Below are 13730 nucleotides of genomic sequence, written 5' to 3' on the forward strand. Positions count from 1 at the left end.
GGTTTGTTTCCTTAATTTACTAGTGAATAGTGCTACAGTAAATTGATGTGCCAATATCTCTGTGATATGTTGGCATGGGATCTTTTGAGCAAAAATTCAGAAGTAACACAGCTGGTTATAGTTTTTTGAGTAACTTTCATACTCACTACCAAACTTGGAGTGCCAATGTGTAAGCCAAGAAAGCAGGTTAGACCATTAGACCTTAAGTAGTGAATTAATAGTGAAAATCAGAAAAAGCCACATGGAGGGAAGGAGGAGCTTTAGGGAAAGAATTAACACAAAGTGTTAAGAAAAGTGTACTTAATACAGAGATACAAAAGACAGAGGCAGGAGAATATCTGAATTTTAGGCCAACCTGGTCTACAAAATAAGTCTAGGACAGCTAAGTTTATACAAAGAAACCCATCTTCAAAAACTAAAAACAAACAAAACAAAACAACAACAAAAACCCAAACAAACAGACAAAACATAGATACAAAGAAGAAAAGTTACACTTTTCTCAATAATTCAGAAAAGTAGACTTAAGGTGGATTTGTCATCTTAAAGAATGGTCCCTTTGCCAAGTAACGATCTCTGTAATTGGGTAATCACAGTCATGTTTGAGGTAACTTTAAATACTAGGCCTCTACGTAGACCAAATAGTGTTCCCTAATACTATTCCCTAGATCCTTGATCAAATCTACTGTAGTTGTTACAGTTTCACCAATGGTTTACAAAGGTTCTCTTTTGTTCATTCACTCATTGGAATTTGTTGTAACCCCCCATTTTGGGTTTTTACTCGTTATTATTCTCCTATATTATTTTTATGTATAATATAATGTGTGCTACAGTACATATATGTAAGTTAAAGGAAAGCTTTCATGATTCATAATTTCAGTGAATGATCCAGGTATCAAATCAAGTCATGATGATTATGTAGAAAGTGGCATTAGTAGCTATTGATTCTTAGCTGCCCAGCCTTCCTTAGTTACTGATATCCTGACTTGATCAGAAATTGCTATGCAGATTTCGTTGACATATTTCTAGTTATGTCAAAGATTTCCTCTTAATGGCTATTGGCTATTACCATCTTTTTTTCTATGAACTACCTAATAAGTAATAAAATTTTTTCTATAGTTTAAATGTTTAAGTCTCTGTTTTAGAAATATTCATAGATCACTCATAGGCACAGTGTGAAACACAATAGTTTCATAGAAAAAGTCACAAATGCTGACATGGTTCTCTTCAGTTAGAATATATTCAAGGTATATTAGGTGAAACTCATCCTCAACATACTATCTGGCACATGGGAGGAACAGTTTTGTTACAGCATGTCCTTCTGTCAGAATGCATTGGATTCTGTCACCAAGCTTGGATGAAATGGAGGCCGTAGATGTTCACAGAAAATTTTTTTGCTTTGTTTTATTTTTCGAGACAGGGTTTCTCTATGTTAGCCATGGCTATTTTGGACTGGACTTGTAGACCAGGTTGGTATCAAACTCAAAGTGATTCACGTCCTTCTGCCTCCCAAGTTTTGCGATTAAAGGCTTGGTACACCAGAAATTGAGTTAAAAAGCAAAAGAAAAAAAAAAGCTACCCAGGGCTATACAGATGACTTAGTAAAGTGCTTGTTATGAAAGCTCATAGAACTCAGTTTTATTTCCAGCGCCAATAGAAAAAGCTACTTGTCTTGAGAGGCACCGAACATATTGCTACTACCAATTCCTGATGCGTTTGAATTTTGTCAGATAAATAAAGAGTTGAAAATCGTGCCAAAGACTCACACAAAAATTTTCGCAGTGTGGAAATAAACGGGGAAAACTATAATTACACACATATAATGCTAATAAAAGGGGAAGCTGGGTAATAAGGATCTGGAATTCAGGCCACCATGGACTATCTAATGACATTGAAGATTACATGAATTTTGTAGTGAATTATTGTCCCAAAAATGTTCCCCACATTACCAGTTGCTAGGACTGCTTGATATTGAATCCTAAAGCTACATTTTTTCTTGATGTATTTTCAAATTGTTCTTTTTTTTCTCTTTTTGCTTTTGGCTTTTCAAGAAAGGGTTTCTCTGTGTAGCCTTGTCTGCCGTGGACTTTGTAGACCAGGCTGCTGAAACTAAGTGGTCGGCCTAACTCTGCCTCCCTGATTGCTGGGATTCAAAGTCTCTACTACCACTCTTGGCTGGCTTTGTTTTCCAATTCGAATTCAATAAGTTGTTTAGGCAAATCTAAAGTGAAACTGCTTTCACACTCTTTCCAACACAATTCCCCTACTCTCCCCGCACCTTCCAGTAACCGTTTCTTCTCACTCTTGCCCCCATCTGCCCCACATCCCATCTATTTCCCATCACTCCCATTCCCAACCTCCCATCTATCTGTCCTCTCTTCACCTCCCAACTACCCCACACCCAATCCATCAGCTCTTCTCACTAAGCCCTCATGTACCCCACATCGGCCCTCCTCTCACTTTACTCAAAGGAAAAAAACACGGCTGATAATGTTAGCAAACATTTTTTATTGTGATGATGGGCAATGAAGTTATATTGCGTATCTCCTGGTCCACTCTCGGGCTAATTCTTCATATTTCTTTTTATCACTGTGATAGACCTTAGCAATTTCCACAACCAAAGGATCATTCGGATTTGGGTCACAAAGTAATGAGCAGATAGAAAGTAAAATTTTAGAGATAGTGAGTGCCGGTGACCATGCAGATTTCAAGATATCGAGACAGATGGTTCCATCATGGCCAATATTTGGATGGTAAATTCGAGTAGTAAATGAGACACTAGGAGGTTTGAAAGGGTAGCTGGGTGGGAAATGGATTGAAAGGGAAAAGACCCCTCCTTGGTAGGGGCTGTTGTCAGGCCCGGTTATAGTTGCTTGCCAGTGAAACATATCATCCGCCACTGGCCCTGCAGAACAGTGTTCCAGGGGATCTCGCGACATGGCAAGTAATTCCTTCTTGATTCGTTTAAGAGCCATTGACTCGGAACAACGACGAAATATAATCACTGACACTGACACCTGGTAGACGGCTCAGTTGAAGGTAGCCTATAGAGCAAGATGAGAAAATATCAGATGATTAGGCTGAAGGCTAGGCCTAGTTATTAAGGCATAATTCAGAGGTGGATGAGGCAAAGAAAGAGCAAGGGCTAGAAGCATTAGCTATTCAAAGATGTCTGTACTTACACAGCCTCCTGTAGCTTTCGCTCCGAAGTTAAAAACTCCACTATACTGATGTGGAAGACAGAGCAGCCAGGAGAGCCTGATACCTCCAGCCCTCCCGCGGCAGCCTCAAGGTCAGAGTGCTTCGGCTCAGAATGTCTGGACAGCTCTTAAGCGATTTTCTGTGAGGTCATAACGAACGTAATGATGACTAAAGGGCACGCGGGGTTAACGTGGGGTCAACGTCGGGTCAGCGAGGGGCCAGTATGAGGGTATGAGGTCAGCATGGGTGTTCACTTTAGAACAATGTAGGAAAGGAGCATGGTGGGCGCAAGGGTAGAACGACCCATGCCTCGGTGCCTCATAGAGCAGTTGCTCTTTGTGCTAATGAGTTACAATGAACTTCTTCCACCCATACAGAAGGAATCGGTCAACGCCCCTCTACTCACTACAATGGCTTTGCTGTAATTTTTCTATTTTTAAAGTCAACACACTTAATTTTATGTAGCCATTAAATTTATGTATTTTCTAAGCATGCTATTATGTAGTATAAACAAGTGTAGGAAATTCAATACTGACATAGACTGTTTAAAGTAACTATTAGCTACAGATTTATAAGTTTTGATATAAATTATGTCTTCAAAAATATTGAGTTTTCAAAAAATTCCTACGGGATATTGGAAGACAAAACTAGCCATTGTAATCACTTGCACTATATGTAAGCAATACATTTAATGACAATGTAGTAGTTATATCTGATGTAATAATATAACATTTTATCTGTATTACAATTTTATTAAGTAGTCAATATTACTCTTAAGGTTAAAAAAAGGTTCTTCCTTAAATAAGCAACTCATGATGTCTTCACTTGCCCACTTATTCTTCTCGAGTCCAGAGCATTCCTATAATGTCCGGTGTCTGATTTCTTTCCCCTAATACTTATAAAGAGTGGAGTACAACTCATGCCAAACCCTTGACCAGTTCTTCTCAGTATTAAAGGGCTTAACATTGACAATAAACTCTGACAACTTGGAAATGAATAGAAAATGGGACAAGAGTACGTGTGAAAATCATACCCCACTCTCTACTCAACTGTGGAGAATGTCCTATCCATTGGCTAAATCTGCGTAGAGGTTTGAAGTTAACAGCCTGTATTGTCCTTGCCTGGTCCATAGTCTGAGCGGGACCGTTGGGCCCAACTCTGCCTATCATAATGTTCTTCTTGTAGGTGCCTCATATTTGACCAGGTCCCCTGGATGGGGAGACCTGGTGGCACTTAGAGGAAGGATAGCAGGCTACCAAGAAGAGACTTGATGCCCTATGAGCATATACAATGGGAGGAAATCCCCCTCAGGCACAATCATAGGGGAGGGGAATAAGGGGAAAATGGGAGGGAGGGAAAAATGGGAGGATACAAAGGATGGGAGAACCATTGAGGTGCAAGAAAAATAAATTATTAAAATAAAATAAAATAAATAGGACAAGAAAGCAGGCTCATATTTGTACTTTCAAAGTTATAAGGAAGTTAAACACCTTTATGGTGTGTTATAATAAGATTATTCTTCTCTTCAACGTTTTTTTTTGTTTTGTTTTGTTTTGTTTTGTTTTTTGTAAGCTATATGGATTTACTTTCATTCACAGAAAACCTGTGTACTCAAGAACTTTTTTGATGTAGGAGTCATAATGGGACACTGACAATTCTTTGTAAATGAGTGATGATTATAATTACTAAAAAGTGGAGTAAATAAATGAAAATTTAGCAGATAAGTTCTTATGTGTAACTGATTTTTCTGTTTCTTTCTTTCTTTCTTTCTTTCTTTCTTTCTTTCTTTCTTTCTTCCTTCCTTCCTTACTTTCTCTCTTTTTGAGACAAGGTGTCAGTGTGTTGCCCTCACTTTCTAGACTGGAAGTCACTATGTAGACCAGGCTGGACTTGATGCCACAGAGATCCACCTGTCACTGCCTCGCATAGCATAATTGATTTTTATTTCTAATTAATACACGTTAAGGGGACATATATATGTGTGCTCACTACTGTATTAAAATTTTGAGTAAAAATAATATTATGAAATATTTTACATATTTTATCTTCTCTTTCTCCTCCTCGTCCTCTTCGTCACATTTCCTGTTTTAGTGCTACTGCATCAATGTACTAGAAAATGGGTGTCAAAACAGAAGCAAATTTAGTTTTCCACAGTTGTTCATGTTGAATTTTGAATCTAAGTCATTAGCGGGTATATAATGCTTCTGATGACTATGGAATGAATCTATAATTATGTCTTCCAAGCTTTGTTTTTGCTGTTGTTTGTTTTGTTTCCCTACTTTCTAGTGAGCAAACCCAAGGCCTGTTTTTGTTAGGCAAAAGCTCTAACACTGAGTTAAATGTCCCATTTTCCAAGCTTTCTAATGTTACCTCTGTCTCAGGTTCTATTCTTAAAGTCAGTGATCCTTTTTGTTAAAATGTCAAAAACTTCATCGCTCTGCAACTACTTTAATGTGTTTTGCTTTGTGTTGTTGATTCTTTTTCTAGACAGTATTTCTCTGATAGACTTGGCTGTCCTGGACTCAATTTGTAGGTAAGACTGGCTGAAGTCTCACAGTAATCCACCTGCCTCTGCCTCCCTGGGTTCTAGGGTAAAGTCATGTATAACCATGTCTGGCTACAAACATTAATTTTGTTCTCTAAAGGTTATTGTTGTCATGTGCAAATGCTCCTTAAATTTAGTATAAGCTTGTGTCTCTATAAATACAAAGTAAACTAAAAAATGAACACTTAAAATACATTGAATATACTTAACACCAATCAAATTAGTATAACTTGGCAAGATAGTGTGGAATGTTGATATTTTATCTTATGATCATATGGCTTACTGAAAGTTTACTGCTCCCAATTGCTTATCATCTTGAGAATTTCATGCCATACACTGCTAACTTATAAATTGTTATAAAAGAATTTATGCATTATTTCTCTTGAGTATATATTTCTTTCAAACTTTGAAAATCTGTAGGTTGCACTTTATCAAATCTAGTATTTTTTGTATTTGACTTTGTTTGTTTAGAAGGCTAATGTTTATAAATCATCAATTTCTGGAGGTTTCCTTCATGTTTTTGTGAGCAAAACTTTTTTGGAAAAAAGTTTATCTTACCTTGATGCTACTACAAAGTTGATTAACTTACTATACCTTTCAATGATTATGGAAAGGTTAGAAGGTTTCAAGTCAAGAGCCTATATTATAATTTGTTCCAGCAATTTTTAGTTCTCTTAATAATTATTTCTCACCCACCTTTGTGTCTGACCGAATATTCCTGTGGTCATTAAGTGAAAGCTTTTGGAATGTAGTCACTTACATACAACTAGGTTTAAGCAACCAAAAGGCTAAGGATATTATCAAATAACATCTGAGGCTTATCTTCCTGTTCTTCTGTAGTCCATCTACTGGATATTTACACAAAATTTATTTTCAAACTCTCTTAATTAATGATTTTCTTGTTCTTTTACTACAAGGCTTCATGAGACCATTACTATACCAAAATATCGATCTGAAGAAATTCTAAATTGTTTTTAAAAAACACGGTTGTTCATATTTGACTCAAGGAAAAGTATCTTTTATCCCTTCATAAATAAAATGTGTTTTATTGTTGTTCATTGAAATTATTTAATAGTGTTTTGCATAGTTATTTTGTCTCTCAAATTTTGTTACACTTATCAAAAAAAAAAAAAAAAGGACTTCACATTCTACAAATTGTTAGTCAGTATAAATCAGCAAGTTAAACACAAGCATTATTTTCTTTCTAATAATGTATCATAAAAAATTGTTATGCCATTTTGCTTAACAAAAAGGAATCACATTTCCACCAATTTTCTACAATTACTTCTCAAGCTTCTTTAAAAGAATTCTTATCACCCTATTTCTTTTAGTATTTGATCCATATATTCCCTACATTGATAGCCATGTTGGTTACAATTAGCTTTCTTCTCAGTTTTCATCAAAATTATGTTTCCCGCTATCATTGGCTTAATAAAATTTGGGTTTTTTTCTCATTCATTCCTCAATATTCTTCCAACTTCTACACACTAATCAATTATAACATAAGTTTCACAATTTATGGTAGATCAATGGTAAATAAGAATGATGAATTGTGTTAATAGTTAAATATAATCAAGTTAGAGGTAGATATTTTTCTTCCTTATTTGTAAATTAAATTTGTTTTGCTTTGTTACATTAAGATTTACTCTCTAGAGAACTATCATGAAAGAAAATTAACAACAACAACAATAACAACAAACAACAAAGAAACAAAGAAAAAATAAAATGAAAGTGTAAAACAAAGAGCAATGTCTGAAAAACTGAGCCAAACTAATTCTCACTCATCAAATGTTGATAAAAAATATTAAAATAACTTATATTTTTCTTTTTGATTTTTGAAGAAAACATTTTAAATAGTGTGTTGTTTTTCTACATTAAAACACCATTATCTGTAGAAAAAATCCATTTTATCTACAGTAGAAGTGAAGTTAGGCATATTACTTGAAGGCAGATTTGATCCATGTGAAATATATTCATTGATCATAGCAAGTTTTTGTAACATATATTACAAAATTTGCAAATTGGTTGTCTATATTAATTTGATTGGCCATGAACTTGAAAATAGCCATAAGCATATAGAATGCAATTATAACATTAGTTTCCTTTTTATTTTTCATTCTTCAAAGTGCATTGATAATAAATGGAGTTTAATGTTTAAGCAATACCAGCTCAGCACTAAAGGTAAGAAGTCTCATAAAATGCTATATATTTTCCATACACTCTTTTATAATGTTGTCTATCCTTTCTCAAGTTCTCTTTACCTATTAATTATGTGTAATGCTTTAGGGTGTTTGTAAAATAAAAGTTGCCAATTAGTATAATTGGATAACTACTAGTAAAAAATAACTCAAATACACTCATATTGATCACCCTTTACAAAACTAAAGTACAAATGGGGTAAAGACTTCCACAAAAACCAGATACACTAAATCAGTTAGAAGAAAAACTGGGAAAAATCCTTGAACTCATTGGCATGAAGACAACTTCCTGAACAGAACCCCAAAAGTCCTGTCTCTAAGGTCAAAAATTATTAAATGGGACCTCATGATGCTTAAAAATCTGTGAGACAGAAGACAAAGTAAACAGAACAAAGAAACAGCATAGAGATTGGGAAAAGATATTTACCAACCCTACATCCGATAAAGGGCTAGTATCTAAAATATATAAATTACTCAAAAAATTAAATACTTCCAAACCAAAAAATTTAATTAAAAAATGGGGTAGAGAACTAAAGAGAGTTTTCAACAGAGGAATATCAAGTTACTGAGACACTCTTAAAGAAATGCTCAAAATCCCAATTCTTCAGGGAAATATAAATCAAATGAATTTGAGATTCCTTCTTACACCTTTCTGAATGGCTAATATCAATAAGTCAAGTGACAGCATACATTGACTTGGATGTGGATTAAGAGGAAAACTCTTCCACTGCTGCTGGGAGTGCAAACTTGTACAACCACTTTGGAAGTCAATATGGAGCTTTATCAGGAAATTGGGAATAGTTCTACACCAAGATCCAGCTCTAACATTTGTGGGTATATATCCGAAAGATTCTCCACCACACAACAATGATATTTGCTCAACTTTGTTCATAGAAACTTGAATTGTAATAACCAGAATCTGGAAACAACCTAGATGTCCCTTAATCTGAAGAATGTATAAAAACTGTGGTACATCTACACAATGGAATATTATTTGGCTATGAAAAACAAAGAAATCTTGAAATTTGAAGGCAAATGGATGGAAGTAGAAGTGATCATCCTAAGTGAATAACCCAGACCCAAAAAGACACACATGGTATATAATTCCTTATAAGTGGATTTTAGCCAACATACATGTCTTCTGAAAGACTCTACCTAGCAGGGGATAAGGACAGTTACTGAGACTTGAAGCAGGACACAGAGCAGAGTGCTGAGAGTTGTAGGTAAGAGTGGGGGAATCTAAGGTATGGGAGTGAGTAGGAGCTCCCCGGTGAGAAAATCAAGGTGACTGGATCAAGGCACAGATAGAACTCCACAAACTTGTGCTCCAGTCAAGGACAATGCATGCAAAAAACTGAGAACCCTTTTACAGACATAGCCAGTAAACATTGGATTCTCCACATGGGGTAAAGAAGGACAGCTGCTGAGTCTCTGACATGCAATCAGGGGCCCAGTACTTGGCCACTGCCCCTTTGCAAGACGGCGTAGTGGGCACACAGAGGAAAGGAATGCAGACTACCCTGGTGATGGGCTGCTCCACAGGTCTAGAGGAGGGGAATAAGCATAAGAGTGGGGAGGTTGGCAATGGCAAGATGAGAGGATGGGGATAACAATAGAGAGGTAAAGTGAATAAATTATAATAAATAATATATACACTTAAAAAATTTGGACTGGAGAGAGGGTTGCTACAGAGACTGATACACCAACCAAGGACCATACTGGGTGAGGATCTAGACACTCATCTCAGTTGTAGTACATAGGCAGCACAGTCTCCTTGTGTGTTCCACAATATAGGGAATAGGGATTACTTCTGACATGGACTCTGGTCCCCCAATGTAGATCACTTCTCCTGAGTGGGATGCATTATCCAGAGCATAGAGGAAGAGGATACAGGTAGTACAGATGAAATTTGGTGAACTGAAATCAGATATTAGTGGAGGAGGGACCCACTTTCTGAGGGTTCAGTGAGGAAGGGAGAATGGATGAGGGAAGAAAGGAGAACATATGAGAGAGGTAGGGTGGGACTGGGACGTCAAGCGGGAGGGGACTACAATTGAGATGTAAACAAAATGAATAAAACTGCAGAACAAGTAGGTAATTTATATTCCTATTTACACTAGATGGTTATAGCTCTGAGACAAGCAAAGACCTGAATGTCTCTGCATAGTCAATCCTTCTTCTTGATTACAGAATACATGCAACTTAGTACTAGATGTCATTTTTCATATGACATAAATGAAGAATTTACAAATGTCTTTCTTCTGTTTAGACAAGATACAGAAAACTAGCCTTAATTGCTAGGTGCACCTTGCATACCTCATACACATATAATTTTAGAATGGTTTAATGCTTGTGAGAAATAATTTGTTTTCAGAAGAAAAGAACCAGACTCTGAAGCTGGATCAGTCCTGAAAGAATTAATTTCTCTCAGCAAGCAGGACAGTGTCATTCTACATCAATTGTGCTCCAGCATCAAATGATTACTTGGTGTTCTCTGTCAGAATAAGACAGCTCACAAAACAGCTTCTAAGAAAAATTCGGGTTCCAATTGTTACAGCATTTTAGACTATGACACACAGGACTTTTATTACGCCTTGAAGTTCTCAACATTTAGAAACTGGACAACAAATGGTATTCCTGCTTTGTTTAACCAATTCTTCCAACTTTTTTGGTCCACTACAAAGGCATTATTCATCCCAAATTATCAGGAAAATAGCCTAAGAGAAATATATTCCTATCCCTTAAGGGGGATAAGTTTTTTGGTTGCTTTCTCAGGCTTTAAATGTTTATATTAATTGGTAGTTGGTTATAAGTTACTATTGGTCTTATCCAGAGAGAAAACAAAATTGGAGACAGGGATGTCTTTCTTTTCCTTGATTTTTCTTTCTTAAGATTGGAGATAGGGGTTGAAAAAAATGAAGAAGCAACATGGAAATGTATATGAATGATAAGACAAAAATTAGATTATTGAGTAAATGTCTCAACCTAAGACCTTAACTGTGCTCACAAAGTTCTTTTTAATTCTACCTGACAAATAACCCAAAACTATTCTTCAGCCTGCTAACCTGACATATCTTATAGACATATTTGTGAGGTAGCAACTATTGAGAACTTGCTTACCCTATCTTACTAGAGTTTGGTCCTCAACTCTGCCTGCATTCAAGCTTGCCCTTCTTTAGGCAGAATTCTGTCTGTGGTACAAACAAGGAAAATTTCCCCAGTGGCTTGTTTGCCCCATTTGAAGCCATCTCCAGAAGGAGGTTCTTTGATGCTCATCATCTTTGTGGTAGATTGGGTGTAGCCAGGAGTTAAGCCGTCTCATTGTCAGTGGATCTTTAAAATGATAAAAAAAAAAAAAAAAAAATTTAATGTCACATTCTGCATGTCTCTGAGGGTTTTGAAAACCTTAAATATCATACCTTATTTTCCTGTAGAATCATACCTAACTGCCTCACCTAAGATATATATTCTTGTGATAAATGTACACTAGTGATTGGCATGATCATGATTTGATCAGCTAACAATTAACTTGGATAACATATTTATCATGAACTGCTTACAATAACACTTTCAAAGTATAGAAAGTAAACCTTGTATTATAATAGAGTCATATGGGTACAATATCTCATATTAGAGTATTTATATACATATATATGTATATATATATGTGTATGTGTGAGAGAGAGAGAGAGCATATATATAATGTGTGTGAACAGTAAACTTACATTTGATTTCTATACCACTGTATCTATAATTAAGCTTATTTTGCATCTATATACAAAATTCTCTAATTAAAAATAACTTTGTGAGTGAAAATTGAGGCATCAAGTTGAGGAGTAGATTCAATAATCTACTTTTTGTTCTATCTTCCCTATACGTTTATATACTCCCCCATTCTTTCTTTTCAACTTATATCTCCAAACCTAATAATGTAAGATAAGGCAAAAGAGAGAAATTTCTGAGTCTAACCTTGTTTTCCTTCTAAATAAAACCAATAATAACTTGTAACCAATTCCTAATGGTAATAACCCTCTACAGCCCAAGAAAGGAACCAAATATCTAAAAGTATGTCACATTTTTAAAAACTTTATTTCACTTTATATGTGGAAGTGCTTATGTGTGTGTGTGTGTGTGTGTGTGTGTGTGTGTGTGCATGTGTTTGTACATATATCTAAACACACACACACAAATATATATATATATATATATATATATATATATATATATATATAGTGTTTTGTGCTTAGAGAATCCAGAAAGGGATGTCATTTACTCTGGAAGTGAAGTTGTGTATGGCAATGCACCCTGGCCTACAGGTCTTCAACAGGTACCTGTGGAAGTGGCGGATGAGTGGGGGGATAGGAGACATGAAGAAGGAGAGCAAGTCTGGGTTTTGATCAAGCTCTCAAACTTTATATTTCACATAAGAGTTTATATAGGGTAAACAATGAGGAAATGAGGAGATCTACGTGAGCGGGTTGTCATGGCAGTTTAACCACACATTGGTCCAAGTCACCAGGTGTCTAAGTAATTTCCTGTAACCCACCTGGTGATCTTATCTCAACATCCTGTTTCTCAAGGTAACAGTCCAAGAACAGGGTTTGGGTAATTATCCACAGACCTTTGGGCCTGTGCATCTCCCCCTTCCCTATAAATTTAATAGGAGACCTAAAGTTTGCAAACAATTCTTGTAAGAAGGACGTCCCTGAAGGGAGTAGGCTTTAACCAGAGGGGGATGTATTGACCTGATCCTCCAAAGGCATTCATGGCCTGACGGGTATCTTATAGAGGGGTAGAGGAGCATTTCTCCCTGTTGTCTGAGGACATCCCCAGCTGACCAGAGTCTATGCAATCAGATTTCCTTCTCAGGGGACTCAGAAGTGGAAAATTTGGCCTCACCCTGCAGTACTTAGTCCCATACCCCTTGCAGGTGCCCATGCTCCATTAGGCAAGCAATATCTGAGTACATGCTGTTCTCATGAGAGTGATGTGCAAACAATCAAATGAGACCCACCTAATGGGACCTAAGGCAAGTCCTCACAGGACTCTTCCATGCCTTGGTCAGCCAAATCAAGTTTGTGATAGTGAACCTGTATGGTTCGAGATGTCAAGGAGTCAAATTGCTGTTTAATGCAGTTGCTGAGCTTCCTAAAAGCCCAAGGACCAAAGGCCACAAGGAGAAGAAGGCCTACAACAGGTCCCAGTATCAATGGGAGAAGGGTAGTGAGCCAGGGAGAGGCAGAAATTCAAGTTTGAAACCAACTTTCTTCTTGCTCCCTCTGTTTTTTCCTTTTTTTTTTTTTTAATCCCTCTCTAACTTTAGACATGCTATCATTTATAACTCCAGAATGAGCCATATAAAAAAAGCTTCCTTAAGGGCAGTACAGAGACTTCCCTGTTGGAGGAAAAGTAGATCCAATCCTCTTCTCTTTTGCAAAACCACTTCAGTTAATGAGGAGATGGATTTCTCCAAATGTGAAATGGAGTTTCCAGTCATTAAAGATCCTCATCAATTGACAGGCAAAGGTCAGAATAATGCTTGTTGGAAAGAACAAGAGAGGTTATGCCCACCCCAGTGCCCATGGCACCCAGGCCAAGGAGATTAGCCAGGGTAACTGCTGTTATAGGTTCTTTTTTAGATCTTAACAGAGCATGATCATTAACAGGATTCCATACTTAAGCAAACTCATCCTCAATATAATATATGAGATGTGGGATCAATTGGATAAGGATGCAGAAGGTGGTTAAATTTCCCTTGAGATTAGGGGCATATATATAGAGGGTGAGAC

General features: G+C 36.5%; 1 protein-coding gene across 1 annotated transcript; it reads right to left on the reverse strand.

Moving 5' to 3' along the window:
* Window positions 1-2528: 2528 nt before the first annotated feature.
* On the reverse strand, window positions 2529-8769 carry LOC127184724 (ubiquitin-conjugating enzyme E2-17 kDa-like). The gene is made up of 2 exons (XM_051141077.1): window positions 8749-8769; window positions 2529-2975 (listed from the first exon to the last, which is right to left on the reverse strand). The coding sequence occupies exons 1-2, from the start codon at window positions 8767-8769 to the stop codon at window positions 2529-2531; spliced, it is 468 nt and encodes a 155-aa protein (XP_050997034.1).
* Between the last annotated feature and the right edge of the window lie 4961 nt (window positions 8770-13730).

The sequence above is a fragment of the Acomys russatus genome, chromosome X (assembly GCF_903995435.1).
Source record: "Acomys russatus chromosome X, mAcoRus1.1, whole genome shotgun sequence".
Lineage (NCBI taxonomy): Eukaryota > Metazoa > Chordata > Mammalia > Rodentia > Muridae > Acomys > Acomys russatus.

Bases quoted from the DNA above. Each gene is read 5' to 3' on its own strand.
- LOC127184724 (XM_051141077.1), bottom strand. From the start codon at position 8,769: ATGTTAGAGCTGGATCTTGGT. The intron at 2,976-8,748 runs GTAGAACTATTC...CGTTGTTCCGAG, and splicing joins TGTTAGAGCTGGATCTTGGT to TCAATGGCTCTTAAACGAAT.